This window comes from Thunnus thynnus, chromosome 14, assembly GCF_963924715.1.
Source record: "Thunnus thynnus chromosome 14, fThuThy2.1, whole genome shotgun sequence".
Taxonomy (NCBI): Eukaryota; Metazoa; Chordata; class Actinopteri; order Scombriformes; family Scombridae; genus Thunnus; species Thunnus thynnus.
The window spans coordinates 19,483,746-19,504,018 of NC_089530.1; the positions used below are offsets into that span (position 1 = coordinate 19,483,746).

Below are 20,273 nucleotides of genomic sequence, written 5' to 3' on the forward strand. Positions count from 1 at the left end.
ATTTGGAGTACTGTAACTGTTGTTTGTTCACTTTATTTCTAAGTTAAGCAAACACATCACTGATCATACTGCTGCGATGTTCCACACTGATTCTGACAATGATGCTGTCAGTCATCAGCGAGGGCAGCTCCACTGTTAAAAGCTGCTGATGCACTCAGTGACAAATGCGGTGCATTTGGAAGATTCGGTGTTAAAGATTCGTTTGTTCATCATTGTTACAGTTGTTTTTTTCTGTAAAGTTACAAGCTTGCTGGAGGTTTTCAGGGCAAGATGAGAGAAGCAGTGCTGATCAGGAATTGTATTACTTTCATTAGTCTGTCAAAAGAAACACCTACGTGCCTCTGTTAGATTGCTGTATGTAAAAGACCCCAGTTCTGCATTTTTCTTTGATCTGACTTTCTGTGTCCTTGAGCTACAGCAGAAACTGCAATTCTTGTTATTATTCTTCCTTTTTTCTTTCTTATTATTCTTATTTTATTCCGGTGTGATGAAGTAGAACTAGACTGTCTTGAGGGAGTTGCCAGATCATTAGTTGATCCCCTCATTGCTCATTAAATGACTCAAGAGTGGGCAGGTTGAACTCTGATAAATATAGAAAGTTAAAAATGGTTGCTTGGTTGCATTAAAGATTACCATTCTCCTCCTCCAGTGATAAAAAAGTATAGCTAACAATGTGAAATGTCTTTTTTCTCTGAATTGGAAGTGTGTGTGTGTGTTGTTTGTGTACTGTAGGTGTGTGTTTACTATACAGCACTTGTGTATCTGAGTGTGTATGTGTGTGCATTCCAGTGTCTGTCTGCTCTAGTGTGCGCCTCAGTATTGTAAAAGCAGGTTCACAATAGTGACATAATCAATTGTTCACTTAGCTGACTCATCAACTCACAATTCCTTTGTGTGTTTCATTTGTATGCAAGTCTTTTTCTATTTATCTATTGAGCATGTCTGCATCATGAAGGTTTTTATATAAGCACAAAGCCTGTCTGTACATATGTGTATGTGTTTAAGGGCACTAATAAGGAATCAGCAGCCTGTGCTACGAAGCAGGATTTGGGGTTAGTGAGGTAATTTCAGGTTTAACTCTGGGTTTTCAGGGTTATGATGGTGGTTCACTTCTTACTGAGGTACATCGCCATGGCAACTTCTGCTGATAAGCTAACCTGCTCCAGAGCAGGTTAACTTCAGAGGATTGGATCACAATTTGTCAACATCCGGACCACTGACCAATCAGATCACTGGAAAAAAAGAGTCATCAATTCTACAAGATCCCGACATAATCCACACACTGTTAACTGGCCCCCATGATTATAAATGCTACATTTCAGTCAGATAGACCTCATCAGTCCTTAACTATTTTTCCACTCTTTGCGTCAGCAGAAACAGAGACAGTCTGGCATTACTTTTAAGTTTTTTATATGACATGTTTAGAATGGTTTCTTCATCATCCAACCAAATAACAAAAAACATCCACTCTATACTTAAGTCATATATAATAATTCCTATGTGTATTTTAAGCCTTAGCCTACTTTTAATATGTGGAAATTATTTCTAGTGTTTCTACATCTTCTTATTCTGTTGTATGATTACAGGCTTGTTTCCCTCCATCGAATATGACTTTTCGCTGTCCCTAAAACAGAAGTTTTCTGCAGGTACTTGGTATCACCGTTTCATCTCATATCATATGAAGTACTTCATTCATGGTTCTGATAATGCTGCTCGTAATTAACAACCCCGCCTCTTTCACATGAACGCGCTCGTAGCTGGAAAACCCAGAGTTGACTGAGCTAGTTGGTAGCCAGCTTCCTAGTACTGGTTATCTAGACGGCCAATGTTAGGCTCAATGAAGCCAGCTAATGAAAAGATATCTTGGGTATGTTGAACTTGCTTCATAGTACAGGCCCCAGATCATGGTTAGACACCTCTGCAATGTTTAAAGTCAGATGAACTTTCCCTAGTGGACAGGCTGACTGTTCCTGTGCTTTTGTTTTCTTTTTTTTCTTTTCTTTTTTTCCCTTTTCATTTGCATTTTTATGGCAGAACACGGTTTCAAACATTTAAAATGCCCAAGAGATGATGCTTTTCCCCATGCCTCAGACAGCACTTTGATCATTAATGTATCTGTATCATGGCACCTCTAATATGCAACATAAAATGATTAATAATCAACAACAAAAAGCCTGTCAAATCATTCCTGCTTAACATGCTGAACAGGGCCAATGGGGCAAAAATGCTCATCTTTATGTCATTTTGTTGCACTGTTACTGAGGCAATATGATATATGTAATTTCCTCAAGGAAATTTGCATTTATACCGTTACTTTTTGTGTCACCTGCAATTATCCCACAACAGCACTCTTTTTTTATCGTTTATCATAATTGTCAAAAAACTGCGATTTTATAACAGTGAAGAGTGTGAAAACATGTCAACCAGCAGATGTTTTGTGTACTTTAGAACTATTTTTTTTTATCGGTGCACTTTTTTTTTGCAAACAAAACATCCTGTCAATTGCCTTGCGGTGTTGAATGGAGTGCTGTGCAAAACTTGACATTAGCACAGAACAACTCCTGGTGGGGCTGACAAACACAGCAAACTGATATGCAATTAATTTGGCTCACAGCATGAAAGCAGCATGTTTATTATGTAAAGGCATATCCACTCATATCAAAGTGAACTCCAGATGAACCCATTATCATCCTATTTTGCAATATCTGTCGTCGCCAATCCTATTTTAATTCAACACTGCATAATAGCCGATGAAAATTCCTGCCTTCAAAGATTTTCTCAAAAGTTTAAATGATTTTGTTGCAGGTTTTGCACTTTCAACTCCATAATACTTTCATTACTATCATTACTATCACAGATCATTATCGTTCATTGATTGGGAGCTTTTGGAATTAATTGCTTACCACATTTAAGGTGGCTGAGACATCATTCATTAGCATGCATTACTGTGCACTCTAGTCCAGACAGCCACAGGTTGACATGAGATCCTTACTGTCTGCTGAGGACACTATAATCCTTAAATTATACATTTAAACATTACAGTCATGCATCAGGAATCTCAAACCTGACCAATGATTTGCTCCTTTAACATTCTGATCCACTTTGAATTTCCTCCCAAAATTCATAACTTAAATTGGAAAAAAACAAATGTTGTACAAATAGTGGTGGAATCAGCAGGACTTACCAGTGATTTCAGTATTCCCATTCCATCAAGGTAAAATGTCCATAAATCCACTTAGAAATCATACAAAAAATATGTTCCACTTAACTTCATAATCATCAAATAGAATCTCCAGTTAAAAAAGTAATCCCAGTTGATTGCCATCTATATAGAGCAAACAGGAATTGCTAGCAGGCAGTTCAGAAGGTCTTTCCATGATAATGATTCACTAAAACAAAAAACAGGGCTCAGGTGTGGCCCACAGCTAGCTGCCAACATTATACTTCCTGTTTACATTACCCAAGGCATGATGGGAAGCCTTGAGGGAAAATCTCAAAATATATTCATTGTATGAAAAAAGAAAAACAGAAGTGACAAAATCAAGGAAAATGTACCTTTTTGCTTTACGCTATCAATATTTGCTTGTCTAGCAAAGACTTGAAGAGATGTAAAACTGAAAAAAACAGCCTAAGGTTCAAACGGGTTAATGGTCTATGGACTGATTCATTCACAGAGTCACTTACAGTATGAATTAGCTTTGCAGTATTATCCTTTTGATTATGCCAGGAGGGTAGTGAAACCCAGCTCCTGCGTCACTGGTCTGCAGATCTTCTGACCTCTGACCTGCTTGAAAATAAATCCCTGCAGGGGTATCAATAAGATCATATCATGATTAAAATAAATATATCCAATGGCACTGTAAAGCTCTTAGATATCCACCAGGTCCATCTATACACTATAGATCAAATATTCACCAATGCCAGGATAATGATAACATCACATTATAATGTAAATATCATAATAACTCAGTGGGAATAATAATATAATTATTTTTCTTTTTTCTAAGGTTATTTTCTATGTCCCAAATACAGTGTATACATACACACATATATCTTATATACATGCAAACACCGTTGTCAACAAAATCTAAACATTTGACATCACTAAACAACACTAGATAAATGCAATAGCTAAATTCACCCAAACAGAACAACATATAAAAGGTAAACAACAGTCAGCCAGTCAAGCTGTCAGTGAATGTGTACCCATGTGTTATTTAGGGTGTGAACTGCATATGAAAAAGCACCTAATCTGCTCAGTGGAACACCAGGGAACAGTAAAATGATCTCTGAGGGAGGACATGTGGCTCATCAGAACAGATTGGAGAGGGTGCATATATTCTGTATAATGGTTCTGGTCTTCTCCTCTACCCTTCTTAAAACCTCCTCCTCATCAGACTCAAGAGTCACTCCTGTAGTGGAGCACTTCAGATGATCTTTTTCAGCCTCCTGAGATCACCCCTCTTTACACTGCTACCACGGCATACAGATGTATAAAAGCTCCTAACTTCCTTCAAAAGAGAAACATGGATTTATGAAATAGTGTCAGTATTCTCTCACCAGTCCTCTTCGTAGTTCAGTTACACACTCAGGTATTTGACTGAATCCACTATCTCCTCCTCCTACACAATTAAAACAAGGAGTCTTTATCACATCCACATCTTCAATCAGTGCATACTGTTTACTGCACACAATAATAATCAAAATATAGCTACAAATACAGAATCTCGTCACTTGTCTTTAGATAAAGCTCAGCTGGAATACTCCCACACTCCACTTGGCAGGGCTCCAAACTGCTGGGTTTTTGGCACCGAGCTGGTAATATGATGAAATCAAAGGGTGTTTTCCCCTTGGACTCTGAGGCCGGCCTTTCTTGACAACTTGACTAATTCCAGTCCAAGGTTTACTCAGCTATAAAGCTTATAGAAAAAACGTGCAATATGTTAAATGGATGCCAGAAGCTCCCTTGGTACCAATAACTGATCTTTATAGACCTACTAGAAAAACCACAACAAAACAATCTTTATCTCATGGAAACTCCCATCACATTAGTCCCATTTAGCATTTTCAGATTTAATCTTTCCTGCCCACCATACTGTATGTATGGTGGGCATGGATTTGTTAATGAAAGAAATACAAATGTTTATACCAGACAATTAAAAAAAAAAAAAAGCGTATACTGTTCAGCTTTACTTGACCAAGCAAAACAGCAGACCATGAAGGAAATACAGTGTCAAAAGGATTGTTTTGGGGATTTAGAAACATTGTTGTAACACTGACTTTGTGTGTGGATAATATTCAACATCTATCCTTAAATTGTCATCAGAAAAACCATCAGCTTCACTTGAACAGTAACAGAGAGACTGAGCAATCCAAAACAGGTGACAGAGACGCTGCACACAAAATGGGAACAGATCAGCCAGAAGAGGAGACAGCAAGCGCTTCAAGTCTCTTACTGCACTGTCACAGACGTCATTTTTCATACTTTGGTGACTTTACTTTCATCTGACATTCATCACGTCTGAAGTAACAATCCAGAAAATGAAATTTTTGAATGGATAATAAGTAAAAAGGATGAGTGGATCTTTGCTTAAATGTTTGTCCTTTCAATTCAAATTCCTCTGCATCTCTTGGACGGTGAAGCTCTCCGACTGCACAGAAATTTCTCTTAACTTAATAATGCAACAAAATATAACATACAGTTAATGATATATATATATTTGTGGGGCAAGATTGTTGAAAACTGAAATAGTACAGCGGATAAGGTGGAGGGGGTGTGTTTGTAAGTAAACAGGTTTAAATAAATAATGAGTCATAATTTATTAATGAATGCACACACGTACACACACATGCACATACGCATCCTGACCTCTCAATGCTGTGACAGTCAACTCAGTGGTAAAGGAAAAGCCAATTTATATTTATCTCACACACACATCTATCTAGTGTGCGTGTGTGTGTGTGTGCGTGTGTTTGAGAGTGAGAGAGCAGAGATGTGCATATTTTATGCATGCGTATAGTAAGCTCCTGTTATAGCATCCATAACTCTGCCCATTTAATGTCAGACATTTCAACCTTTGTTAGCTTAGTATATTAAAACTTCAAGCCTCTCCTGGGCTTTACCCCAAAAATACAGTAAATAATCAAATTACATAGAGGAAATAGAAAAGGACACAACTGTATGAAACAACATCTAAATAATACGTCCTATACTGTTAATAACAACCAAAAACTGACGATAACAGAGACCTGTCAGCAAATTACACTAAATATGAATAATAGGTATTGACCAAATTAAGGGGTCACAAGTTGAGTACAGCAGGGAATAACTAGTGGCAGTCGAGACACGCAGTTGATGATGATTACATGTTTTCATTATCTGATGGCTTTAAATCAGGGACAGTCAACCATGTGCTGTGGAGCGCCGGAGGGAAGCAGGTTTTCACTCCAACCAAGCACAACACCAGGTGATTTGACTGATGAGTTCCACCTCTCTCTCTGGCTGAAGGTGGGCTAATCAGTACTGTGGCCATCATTCATTTCATTCATTTTATCGTCACTTTCAACCCGTCACTGATGCTGTTGTTCTGTTTTGTACTGTCACATCCATGTTTGTAGCTGTACTGTGTAAATATTTTGTTCTATCTTTCTCTGTATTTATTTATTTTATTTTTATTTATAATATATAGTATTTAGATTTGATGAAGGTTTGTCTTACTGTTCCCTGTTTTCTGTTGCATTGAGCATTCTGATGGCACAAGAATTTCTTTCAGGATCAATAAAGTTCTTTTTTTTATCTTATTTTCTTAATCAGCGAGACCTCCTGCTGTGGTGTTTGGTTGGAATGGAGACCTGCCTGTCCTTTCTGTCAAAGCAGTAACCAAGTCTTTTAAAGCAGCAGCTCTTAATGCAGGTCATGGTGTTCGTTATGGCCATTTTGTCAGGGATGAATTTATACCTGGGGATTAAAGGTGAATGCAGTTAATTAGCTGGTGGGACAAAAAAAAAAAAAAACAACATGCTGGCCAAGGATCTGTGATGAGGAACTATTGATTGCAGAATAATCAGAGAATCTTCTTTTAATGAAAAAGTGGGATAGATTTATCTTTTAATGCCTCAGTATTAACTAAATAAAGAGTGTTTACAAAGAGAAGCAATTAGAATTTAAATTACAGTAAGGAAGGGCCTAATCACTCTGATCCTTAAACCTGAAAAGACCAATTTATTATTAGAAAACTGATTAGAATACTAATACACAGTATTCCTCATTTAAAGATTAAAGTGGTTATATTTTAGTTTTTAGTTTGTTTCATTTTTTTTCTAGAGAATTTCATCACATACTTAAGCTGATAATTTACTGATTGTAAATATACTTTTATAGTTCTTTCTAGTGACAAAACCATATGCACATATACCAATATAATAAGCTTATTTCTGAATTCAAAAATACGAATTAAAGATCTATCATCTTTCAGTTCCCACTACATCTGACTGTTTTGGAATATATTTTTAATACAGTACTGAAAGAGGAAAAGTTTCAATCAGAGCACAGAAGTGCTTTAAAACTTCTACAATGTTGTTGAATTAAACTTGTCTTCTGAAGGACTTTCTGAGCCGTGGGGATACATGTGTGAATGTTTTATATGCATAAAAGCAAAGTTGTGTGTGCATGCGTGCGATATTAATGGGAAAACTGACAGACTGAACAGGAGTAACCAAGTTGTAAATGGACTTTTTGTTTGTGTTTTCCCTCAGTGGAGGCTCTTCACCTAGGAACTCTGATGGCTGCACATGGTTACTTCTTCCCCATCTCAGATCACGTCCTCACTCTCAAAGATGATGGCACTTTCTATAGGTTTCAGGTAAGAATGACACTAGTAATGCTGTGATAGTTTGTTGTTATATTATGTTATTATACTCACTTCCCAGTTTATTAGATACATTTAGTGGTTTAATCCAAAATCATACCTGTATAGTCATTTTAGAGGCTTTACTGTGTGGTGCTATTGAACCGTATTACCTCATACTGAAAGGTGTTTTTTATATTTTGTCCAACCCATTTATATCATTGACAGTAGACTAAATATAGAAACACAGTCAGCATAATGCAATACATTCAAACAGCGCGAGAAACTTCATCCTCCAAAATCATCATGAAGTTGAATCAACACCTCACTTAAATTATTTTGGATTGGATTTTTTCGTACTTTTTTTGTAATGTGTTATGAACTATAGACAAGATTTTCACCCATGTATGAGCAGGAAGTTTTCATCCAGAGTGTCTCAAGAGTCCACAGTCATGTGATGTACAGACAGGGTTGAAGGAGATGTCTAGGACTGATGAATTGTTATATGTTTTATGTCTTTTTCATAGAGAAAAAAATGTGGTAGGTTTATTGTCATTTCTATATGACACATCTGAAGCACTTTCCATACTGTTGAAAATAAAGTACAAAAGTCACTTTACCCATAACGGATTTTATTATTATTATATCATCATAAATGGGGTGAGAGGCCAGAGAAAAAGCTGAGAAACACGTTAAAGTGGCTCTGTGTGAAACACTGGAGTCCAAACAATGATTCGACTACCTGACTGTGTACAAGCCCCAGTATTCTTACAGGTTCATAAAACAAGAGCAAAAAAACACATCATTCTGAATGTCAATAGTGGGATTGACAGTTTTAGTGATTTTCCACCCAGTGAGCTCCCCCAAGTGTGCTGCACAGAACTAACCAAAGTAAATCAATGCCTAAGGCTGTTTGTGTTAGTGGCAGGCTTCACTTTGCTCTTTACATCTAATCAGTTCTCATCTGAAGCCAGTCCATACAATGCTGCCTGAGGACGAGCAAGATTCATGCTGATCTCTGCCCTCAGTGAGTGCTGAAAGGGGCTTATGTGCTTTAGACATTATACCGAACCCATTATACAACAAAAATGTTTTATTGTGACAGATGCAGCGCTGTGACTAAATGACAGTGCACCCTTTGATTCAAAACACCATGTGGTTAGTCGTAGTCTGTCAAAGATGCAAGGTTTCTTTTAGTTTTGGCTCTTAATGACCTGTTTTTCCCTTCAGACTCCATACTTTTGGCCATCAAACTGCTGGGAACCAGAAAACACAGACTATGGTGAGATAGCTGTTCTGTTGTAATCTAATTCCTACTTTGTGCATTAAATGTCCTGTAGAGGCTAATGATGCTGTAGAGCATAAAATATATTTGTCCAATAGATATGTTATTACGCCTAATGTTACCAAAAGTTCAAAAGATGAAACACAAATGGTGCAACTGCAGTATCTGAATGGTAGGCACAAACATAAAGTCACATTTAGTTTTACTCAAATGTTGGCCCAGACTTAGAATCAGATATAGTGCAGTGGACATGCAATGACTCTCTTTGTATTTTATATCTATTTTATATAATTCGATTTTCTTTGTATTCCAACCTCAGTCAATTGTGTTTGCCTCAGCTGGGCTCTGTGACTGATGCAGACTGATTACAGTGAAAGAAAGCAGAGCTGTGTTTGTATGCTTGCACCTGTTGGCTAAATGTGCACATTTGGCTGAATGTTTTAATGGTATGTGCTTTTCATTGTTTACAGAGGAGCAGAGTGGAGATAACAATTTCATATTGCCAAAAATGGTTTGAAAATTGGATAGCCGCAGCCTTGCAGGTCTTTCATTTGTTGTTTGAGTTGTAGGAGAGGAAAATGCTCGCTGTGGGAATAATCCCAACTGTTACGGGAAGTTAAAGTGTCTCAGATGCAGCGACTGATTCACCTAAATGATGCCCTTTAATGAAAACAGTCTAATGGCAATAATGAGAAAGTTTCCACATAATGATCAGTTAACAAAGGGATGATGGGATGACAGTACATGAAGACATGAAGTCAGGAGCTTACACACACACACACAAATATACACAGTAACAAACACTCACACACATGACCTTTGTGATTTGCAGGCCAGTTTAAATGTGCAGTTGAGAGGATTAAATGAGTAAATGCAGGGCCACTTAAGGCTGTTAAAACCAAGCTGAAATCCAGTTCTCCCTCTATTACCAATCTCTATGTATGTCTCTCTCTCTCTCTCTCCATCAGCTGTTTACCTCTGCAAAAGAACAATGCAAAATAAAGCACGTCTGGAGCTTGCAGACTATGAAGCGGTAAGTGAAAGAGGTCTTTTAGTGTCAGCACTCCCCTCTCCACATATCTGTTCTGTTGCTGTGTTGGCTCTCAGGCTTTATCTCCTGCCTTTTCCCTCACACTGATACTGAGCCCATTTGTTTTTCTGTGTGTTATTGCATTGTTTGTAACTTTCCTCACCAAAGATATTAAATGAATCACCTGGCTAGTTATGCTCTGTGTCTTTTCCTTTTGTACGTGAGCAGGGATCATTAAAGACGGTATCCAGCCGTGCACTGTACACAGCATGTGCAGTAAACATAATCATCTCAGATACTTCAAAAGCCTTTGTTTTTGTTTTTTTGTTGTTTTTTTTCTACTTGCAGGAGAGCTTAGCAAGGCTACAGAGAGCTTTCGCCAGGAAATGGGAGTTCATTTTTATGCAAGCAGAAGCACAAGCGAAGTAGGTTTCTTTAAGAACCACACACGCATTGAGCAATTATGAGTGAGTCCTCTTACACCCTCATTATGACATGATTAAACTTAGCGTTCATGACAGCTTCCCTGTAATGTCCAGCTCGCAACTTCACAGATGAACAGTACATTAAACATGTGATGGACTAAATGGATCATGTGTGTTGGAATAAGCTACATGCGCTGAACTCCTTTTTTTCCCCCCATCAGAGTGGACAAGAAAAGAGACAAAATTGAGAGGAAAATTCTCGACAGTCAGGAAAGAGCATTCTGGGACGTGCACAGACCAGTGGTGAGTGAAATCACTGATGTTGTCGTCATCGTCGTCTTCGCTGTTACTGATATCATCTTAATTGTTCTTGCGAAAGTGAATAATATTGAAAAAATGATTTCATGCTGACCACACTCCACTCCATCACACACACACACACACAGAGTCAAAAAAATAATTGCATGGATACGGACAGGAAATCGTTTATGCTCTCTGGGTTGTTTTAATCTGTCCCACGCATTTCACAGGCAATGTGAAATGTGATAAAGAAATAGTGTTGTGAAAATGTTATGCAGTTACAAGCACTATATCAATTATGTTGTTTATATATGAGCCATACTTGATTCCTGTGGCCTGTGAACAGTGTAAAGAGGTGAACACACTGTAAATCCCCCATCGTACACATGAAATGCCACATCAATAACTGTCACAACACATCAGCCTCACTGCTGCTCTTTACCTTGTTCATACACCCTTGCTTAGCATTAGCATTTAGTTTCCCCCTGAGGTTAAAGGGTCTCCTCTGCTGTATTTCTCTAAAAGCCACAGCTCCATGCTTAATTGGAAAATAACAAGTTCAATTTATGCGTCCTTGGAGCAACATAATCAATATTAATTCAAATTTCACAGTGACGCCGTCAAGCTACTTAGCTCTGTTCTTCTGGAAGAGACCTAGATTAGACCACTTGTTCAATCAGCCAGAATTTGCACGCTAAGACTCTGATTTCCCGCTGGTTTACTTGTTTTGCTAGAATTGGCACATTCCATGTTTAATTAAACCAGCATCTGACACATTGTCCTGGAGACTTCACTGAATCACTCCACACCATAGCAAAGCATATTGGATTTAACGAGCTGAAACTCATATAATGGTGGCGAAATTGCACCTTTACCGTTTTTGTGTTGTCATCCTAGCGGGCAAAGCAGCTGAAATCATAAGAATTGAAATGACAAATTAACTAATGATTTTCTGAATTTCTTCTCACTCTCACAGCCTGGATGTGTGAATACAACGGAAGTCGACATAAAGAAGTCCTCCAGAATGAAAAACCCCCACAAAACCAGAAAGGTACACTACATCCTCTCACTCATACACCTTTCTTTTAAGGTCAGGGTTGATAACATTGTAACACACACATGAACAGACAAGTTTATTGTTCCTCTCAGTGCTTGTCATCTGCTGTAAGGCTACTACTATTGAGAGTTTTATTTTATCTTTATTTTTTTTGTTGTTGTCTCAGTCTGTGTATGGGCTGCAGAATGATATCCGCACCCATAGCCCAACCCACACCCCTGCCCCAGAGGCCAAGCAACCTACAGAAGAAGAACTGCAAGAACAGGTCAGACCTGCAGGTGGCGCACTACCACTAAAGATCAATACCAGCACTCAAATTGTAGTTGTAGTTTATATTTTTCATCTGTTTTTCAATTATTCAATTATGATTCATGCATTCGTAAGTGCAATGTAGTGCAGAGTTTAAAGTGCACATTTAAAGTCAAAAAAGGAAAATATCATGCAGTTGGTATGTAAATAGGCATGCAAACATTTTCTGTGAATTCATGGTGACAGATGTGTGCTTATTGTTCCCTGCTATGGTTTCAGATCACCTTTTGGCAATTGCAATTAGACAGGCATCGACTGAAAATGTCCAAAGTGGCAGAGAGGTGAGCAATGCTCTTTGCATCTTCATTCAGTTTAGCCATTGATTTGTTTATTGAGCCTTTAAACAGCCTAACACGGCATGGAATTAAGAGCTCCGATGACCTTGAGGACTGATTGGGCCCAGACAATGCCTTCAGTGGGCATCAACGGTGCCAGATACTAGATGGCAGACTGAAAAGAGAAGAGGTGCACTCAGCAGAGAGTCTTCTATTCTTGTGTCTAAATGCAGGGTCGATTCCTCCTGTCAGACTACCTTTCATTTTAATTTAAAGTATTTGATCCCAAGAGGATTTCACTTCTCCTATTGTCGATTAAAGCTTCCAAACAAAAAACTCGTTCATAATAATTCACATAAAGGTGCAGAGCATAATTTCACCAGTGATTGATTCTTGTTTTCTGCCAGTCATATGTCCTCAGTTGTGTTTTGTCTCACCATAGTTTGCTGGGCTACACAGAGCAGTACGTTGAATACGACCCCTTCCTCACGCCTCCAGATCCATCCAACCCCTGGATCTCAGATGACACCACACTCTGGGAGCTCGAAGCCAGGTGGGTACATGTCTCCAGACAAAAGAGCAGTATGTATATATTTTTACTGTTGCACACATACTACATCTGTGAAATGATAATGTTGCATTCGTGGTTGTCTTCCCCCAGTAAGGAGCCAGGCCAGCAGAGGGTAAAGAGGTGGGCTTTTGGCATTGATGAGGTTCTCAAAGATCCTGTGGGGAGAGAGCAGTTCCTCAAGTTCCTGGAGTCTGAGTTCAGCTCAGAGAATCTCAGGTATATAATGAAATACACTTTCTACACACCAAGATGAACACATACAAAATACTTTTTGTTACTAGAGAGGAAATTCTACTGACTTAAAATAATCCCCAATAGGCTAAACCTAACCTCAAAGCCTCAATGTATTTTTGACTACATTAGTATGAAGTATATTAATATATACATAATTAGAGAGTTTGACTTACACCAGCAAAAAAAATGCATTCGGTTTTGTTTGTTTCTCTGCTGATTAGAAATGAAAATATGGCACTGTTTTACTGCCATGTTTATACCACAGTGATGTAAACAAACAGCATCATACAAGGAAACAAACAGAATGCAATAATAACATAGATATAGTTGTCATGTAATGTTAATTGTTAAATTCAAAGTCTTGTCAGTGGTATAAGGAGTACTCAAATCCTTTACTTAAGTAAAAGTAATAATACAGCAATGTAATTAAAGTAAAGTAATTCATGGTTATTATAGTAAAGTTGAGTACAATTAAAGTACAAATGTATTGTGAGCAAAATGTACTTTAAGTCTCATCATGGAGAATGGTCCCTTTTGGAGTGTTCTAATATTTCCCATATTATTTGATAATTATTATTGAAGCAGTATTTTAATGTCTTAGCTGATCGAAGTGGAGCCCAGTTTAACCACTTTTTAAATATGTATCAGGTAGTTTCATCTGTAACAATTCATCATGTTTCATATGTAATGTTTAATATGTGAAATGTTAATCTGCAAAGCAACCAGCTGTCAAATAAATGTAGTGGAGTAAAAAGTACATTTGCTTCTGAAATTTAGTGGAGTAGAAGTATAACAAAGCATAAAATGAAAATACTAAATTACCTGAGTTACTTGAGTTAATGGACTTAATTACTTTCCACTGCTACCTGTCAGGATCCAATCGTTTGTTTTGATTTAGATTACAGTTTGAAACTATAATTGCTACATACACAAATCCAATCCTCACCTGAAGCAAATTGTAACCTCAACCATAAACCAAGTCTTAAGCCTAAAATCAATGGTTAATCTTCATAGGGGACAGCTTTTTGTTCCCACATGGGTCCAAACAATGTGACTGTGAGAAAAGATGTTTGTTGCCACAACGTGATTAATACAAGCACTCACACAGACACAAAGGCACACGTGAGAGACTGTGGAGGATTTAATTCACACTTTTCTGCTCCCCCACCAACACACACACACACATACAAATGAAACATCCGCACACACTATATGACACTCACAGATACATACATTATATACATTAATGTATGTACATACCCATATGGTCAGATTGGAATAGGAAAAACTATTTGTTTTCTGTGATTCTCTGATGATGACAGACTCATTGAATAATGGGTACATACCCATGTCAACAAAATCATTGACTGACTATCACAGTTGTCATTGGGATCATTGGTACTTTCCATTTTTAAGAAGTTACTTTGTTCCTTATAAGGTAACAATAAATGGGACGATAAGTCCAAACTTCTCAATTTGAAAATGTAACACATGTTTCATAGAAAATGAAACCCCTCCCTACCTCCCCCTCCTTTCCCAAGCAAAGAAGAGTTGAATCTCACTCAGTTATCTTACAGTCAAGATGGCAGTGAAGCTAAAAAAAAAAGGGGATTTATTCATCTCGCATTGTGTGTAACTTTAGTGGATCATAAATAATTGGGTATGGAATTAATCTGCAGATGCTTTTGTTAAAGATGAGACCAAACTTTTCTATGGATGTCAGTTTTTGAGCCACAACAAAGGCCAAAATGTGGCCAGCAACAGTCTTGTTTTTAGCTTAGCTGATACCTTATGCTACAGTTGTTGATAACTTGCGGCCCCAACCAGCCAGTTAAGAGGAGCCAGGTGTCAGCAGTCAATGGCGGTATAAAAACGCATTATAAAACAGGTTTTTCAACAATTGTGAATCACTGCAACCACGAGAGGTCCTTGAGCATACAGTCATAAATGTGCACAAAAATATTAGGCTGATTGGTCCAGTAGTATGTGAGATTAGCTGTAGACAGATACACACATGGACACATGCACACACAGACACACGGACACACAGACACAGACACACACGACCAAACACATGATAATGAGTAGAGTAACCACTGTGCAGGATGGCTCCTGTGCTCCCTCTGATGGTACATGGTTGTACTGTCCAAAGCTGATAATGTGGTCCGTCTGATTAAATTATAATTAAGTGGCTCAATCAGTTGAGTGTTTTAACTCAGCTATAATTGAACTCACATACATATGTAATATTATAAACTTACAAGAAGAAGGACTATTAACCTTATTAACCTTAACTTTTTAAAATGTAACCTGTAATGTGGTGCTGTAACTGCTCACTATTTAAAACCTGTCTTTGCTGAGGTGCTCCTAAATAAGGCACCAGATAAAAATTTGCCTGCTGCAGTTACATTCACATATTTCTTTACATGTAGTCTCACTTCTGTCATGCTACAGGGTTTTCACTTATGCATAAAATGAAGCCTGTGCTTCACATAGACCTAAAAATGTACATTTTGCTCTATAACAGCTCTCTGTAAATTATAATGCTGTACAATGTTAGCTTTCAATTTATAAATTTCAAATGTTGAGTTGTAATAACAAAATATGTGCATATCATATGTCTTTGTTCACTGCAGAGTGTATTGTCTTAATCCTTCAAAAAATTAACTACCAAGGAAACCCTGTGCTGAGCTAACCTCAAGGTTACTCTACAAAAACATGTTTGATTAGTTTGACTTCTGACTTTGAAAAATGAATGAATCTGTTACCTACCAACCACCAATGGACAATATTCAGGAACAGCACCAGTGTGGATCTTATAGTTTATTTATCACTGCTAATTATTATGTAACTGTCTGTTCTATATAACTTCTTCTTACCTGTGCCAACTTCCAATTTGTGATCCAGAGCTACCATATCAAACTTTCTACACTAATAGGATACTATCTTTTACTGTTGTGTTTGGTCTGTAGGTTCTGGCTAGCAGTTCAGGAACTAAAGAAGCGTCCCATCAGAGAAGTTCCAACTCGAGTTCAGGAGATCTGGCAGGAGTTTCTGGCCCCCGGAGCGCCCAGTGCCATCAACGTTGACTCCAAGAGCTACGACAAAACCACCCAGAATGTCAAAGACCCTGGACGCTATGCCTTTGAGGATGCACAGGTGTGTGATTCAATAGCTAACAATAGAAATGCATCATGCTAACCTCTGTAATGGTTCATATATGGGCTCTAAACAGTAGATAAGCATAAAAAGTTCAACTTTTTTGCTGGATCAACTGACACAACAGCAACATCTTCTGAATAAATCACAGTTCTGTTTGGGTAGTCAGTGGAATATTGCATTTTATTATTTATATTAAACAATATGTGATACCTGTGTCTGATGTTTTTATGCATTATTTTCACATTACATTTTTCTACAACAGGAACACATCTACAAATTGATGAAGAGTGATTCTTACAGTCGTTTCATCCGTTCCAGTGCCTATCAGGAGTTATTACAGGCCAAGAAGAAGGTAAAAAACACCTAACCTGTCTCCAATGCTGAGATAAACATCTTTAAATGAGATGCAGAGAAGTATGTGTAGGTTACAGTTCACGCTTACAACCTTATCTTTATACAGACACTGACTCTTCAATCACAGTGATGGTGAAACTTGCCCTCCTGGCACCCACTGTCACACCTTTTTAAAGTCTGTTAGATCACACTGTAAGCCCATTCCCAGTAATCCATTCACATACAAAGCAAGTGTGGAAATGGAGTTGCTGTTGCACACACCTGTTATAACATATATTCCTCTGCTGGAGCAAGGTTGATATGATAAAGTAAATAAAGTATATGAGATGTTAGACCACCGAGGGGCAGAGAATCTCAAATGCAGACCCTCAAAAACATAATACAGAGGTATTATTATCATTGGTTTATGAAGATATAGCTAAAATTTATCAAACAATTGTCAGTAATATAGCAGCACCCCATTGGGGTTGTGTGTCTGTTCCTTTAGTTGTGGTTTGGTCTTCACTAATTCCTAAACAAAAGCTAGTCTGTGTCAAGCTGCAGAGTTGGATGTTTTTTCTCGGTGGATTTGGCACTCCAAGCAACTCCTTGAAATTACGCCAGTTATTTGATTCTGTGTTAATATAAAAATATTGCCTATGCAAGTTCAGCTTTATGTGGAATGTATAGGAAAGTATATTCTGTCTCCTTCAGAAATTAAATGTATATGAACTAGATATAAAACTCCAGAATACAGAGTATGTGGTAGAGCTGCTGAAAGGCGCCATGTCAAACCAAAGAACATGTCAAAGCCACATGCCATCAATATCAATTAGGGGCAGGGAGAGTGAATACAACATATTAATAGAGTCTGCTTCAGGTGTGGATGATGGAGTAGCTGATCAGGACTCCTGCCGGGCTTATAGAAACCATTATAAATAGCAGAAACACAGAGGCTTTCATAACATGATGAATAATTCAGAATTACACAGGTGTATTTATGTGATTAAAACCTGCTCTGTCTCATACCTCCTACATTTTCTCTGCTTGTCATTCTGGCAAAGAAGATTTAAGTATAATAACTAGAGTTTTTTTTAAAAAAAAAAGGAATAAAAACAACTCTACATTGGTTTCAATGTATATATTTGTTTTTCTTTCTGACAAATACCATATGAGTGCAGTGGTATTTAATAGGTAGTTACATGCCCCCTCTCTATTTACCCAAGTCTTCATTCGATCAATTTTTGAGTCTTTCTAATGGCTTTATAATGATGATGATAATGTGAGATAGACTTTCTTTTTTCTTTCTTTGAGGTAGCCTGAACAGAACAGCTGTTTATTTGGCTTGCAAACCATTGTATTCTCATATTGTAGCTTATATATGGCCTTCCAAATGATCTTCAGGGTAATAATACTTCACTCAATGTGTCATTTTTGTCCCTCCAGAAAAGTAAGAACTTGTTCTGAAGGCTCTTACTTCCAGGTAATGTCTAATACAAAATTATGTGCATTTTACATTGTTTTTTTTATTGTTTACTGTTGGTGATACTGTCAACTAAGTAATGAAATAAGTAATGTTCCATTTACATTCAGCTCAAACCTTAAATGTGTAAACACAGTGCGTGAAATACAAAATGTATTTATTCACTCCCATTCCCTGTTACATATTAACCTTATTCTCTTTCCTGCCTGTCCATTCCACCTCGCACTCTCTCTTCCCAGCACAGGGGAAACCACTAGTATCCAAGTGGCTGACCAGTCGTGTGCCATCATGCTAAAATCAATGCCAACTCTCTCTCTGGGACATGGAGAGGGGGACCATCTCATCTCTTCGTCATCATTGTCTGTCCATCCGTTCTTGGCTCAGCCAGGTGATGAGCCGGGCCATCTGTTCGTCTGTTGTCCACCGGAAGTTGCATGTCCATGGAGAGGATGTTCCTTCTTCTCTCTCCTCTTACAGTACCTGATATATTTCCAGTATTCTCAGAAAAGGAGGCATTGCTGGACTTGTGAGGACACTGACAGACTGGTGAGATGCAAAATGTCACTGAAAGAAAGTCAGTGTTCCAGTCCAACGTTCCAGTTCTTTCCATCGTAACTGCTGGATCGGCGCCCCCTCTCTCACTTCCAGCTGAAACAAATGATGTCAGAGAGAAAAAAAGAAAAAAAAAACACATAGAAAAATAATAAATAAAATGACAGCTTAAACTGATAAATCTAACCAATGTCATCGCTTTACATGATCTGAGGTCACAGATACTTTGTCACGCTATGGGAAGTGTTGTGCAGAATGAATATACAATATATATATATATATATATACATATATATTATGATTATTATTATTATTACAATTATTTATTGTGCATTTATTTTGCTTTACATTATTTTATTGCACTACAATAATTAGCACATATGGTTTTCATTGCACTTGTAAAGTCACATTCAAAATTACAAAAATGCTGTCTCCTGTCTTATGTAGAACATAATTCTTTGTTATTCTCTCCTGCATTTATTTTTATACCATATTTAAAGACACTTTTACTTACTTGTATTATTAAAGTTGGCCCTCTATCTGTTACTACGGCTTGGACTTGGATTTTTTTTTTTTTTTTTTACTTTTCTGACACACACAGTACCACTGTAGCAATGAAGACTTTGTGTAGCTTTCATTTTTCAGGGTTTTACAAGAATCCAACAGTGCTTGTGCAATGCACTTTTTCTTTCCACCACTAGAGGGTGATAAATTATTTCTTACAACAGGGATATGCCTCCTTTCAGCAGCAGGCTCCTCCTCAACCCAGATCTGCAAAATGCAACCTGGTGCTTTGCAGACAAATGAAGTTTTGTCATGCAAAAGTGTCATCATCCTCTGGTCGGCTAAATGGGTTATTGTTCAGTCTGTACCCGTCTGAGGTTTTGCAGGGTCTGTTGATGTTTCAGCTCTTTGATGGCAGAAGTGACAGTCAGTGTTTTCAGTTTCTTTGCCCAGTGGTCAGCTTAGCAAGAGCCACAGAACAGACAAACATTATTGTCTCAGTTGCAACAAGGAATGTGAATTGTGGCATTTTTCAAAGCATCCTGTCAGTGTGTCAGGGTACATGCATACAATGATTTATGGATTGGGGATTTTATCTGATTGTAGACTCTAACTGGGCAAATTATGGGTTGTAATGTGATGTGGTTACTGTGCCAATGAGAAAGGATAATTTAGGGGTTTAGTACGAGATCATTGTTTCCTCCACAATCTCGTCCTTATTGTCCATCGTGACAAAATGTCATTCAGTTCCTTAAAATGGAAATGCAAATGTCAAACAGAGAAAGAGGGAAAGAAAACTTAAAAAGGAAAAAAGAAAGACAAAGGAAAAGCTGTCATTTTGATCGGTGTGACACATGATGGATGGCTGAGTGTTTAAAAAAAAGAATATCAAAGAAAAATATCAAG

General features: G+C 37.7%; 1 protein-coding gene across 2 annotated transcripts in view; it reads left to right on the plus strand.

Annotated features, from left to right (window-relative positions):
• The window catches only part of rgs7a (regulator of G protein signaling 7a), a 51,315-nt gene extending 31,935 nt beyond the window's left edge, over positions 1-19,380 (plus strand). Inside the window, exons 5-18 of one of the 2 annotated variants that reach the window (XM_067610436.1) lie at positions 7,756-7,862; positions 9,078-9,129; positions 10,101-10,165; positions 10,511-10,587; positions 10,809-10,890; positions 11,864-11,938; positions 12,111-12,209; positions 12,473-12,534; positions 12,971-13,081; positions 13,190-13,315; positions 16,306-16,492; positions 16,758-16,847; positions 18,275-18,311; positions 18,556-19,380. In XM_067610436.1, the coding sequence (XP_067466537.1) occupies positions 7,756-7,862; positions 9,078-9,129; positions 10,101-10,165; positions 10,511-10,587; positions 10,809-10,890; positions 11,864-11,938; positions 12,111-12,209; positions 12,473-12,534; positions 12,971-13,081; positions 13,190-13,315; positions 16,306-16,492; positions 16,758-16,847; positions 18,275-18,295 (1,154 nt within the window). In that variant the 3' untranslated portion in view covers positions 18,296-18,311; positions 18,556-19,380. Of the gene's footprint in view, positions 1-7,755; positions 7,863-9,077; positions 9,130-10,100; positions 10,166-10,510; positions 10,588-10,808; positions 10,891-11,863; positions 11,939-12,110; positions 12,210-12,472; positions 12,535-12,970; positions 13,082-13,189; positions 13,316-16,305; positions 16,493-16,757; positions 16,848-18,274; positions 18,312-18,550 lie in introns of both variants that reach the window. The other variant, XM_067610435.1, reaches the window with a different exon arrangement.
• The last annotated feature ends 893 nt before the right edge of the window (positions 19,381-20,273 follow it).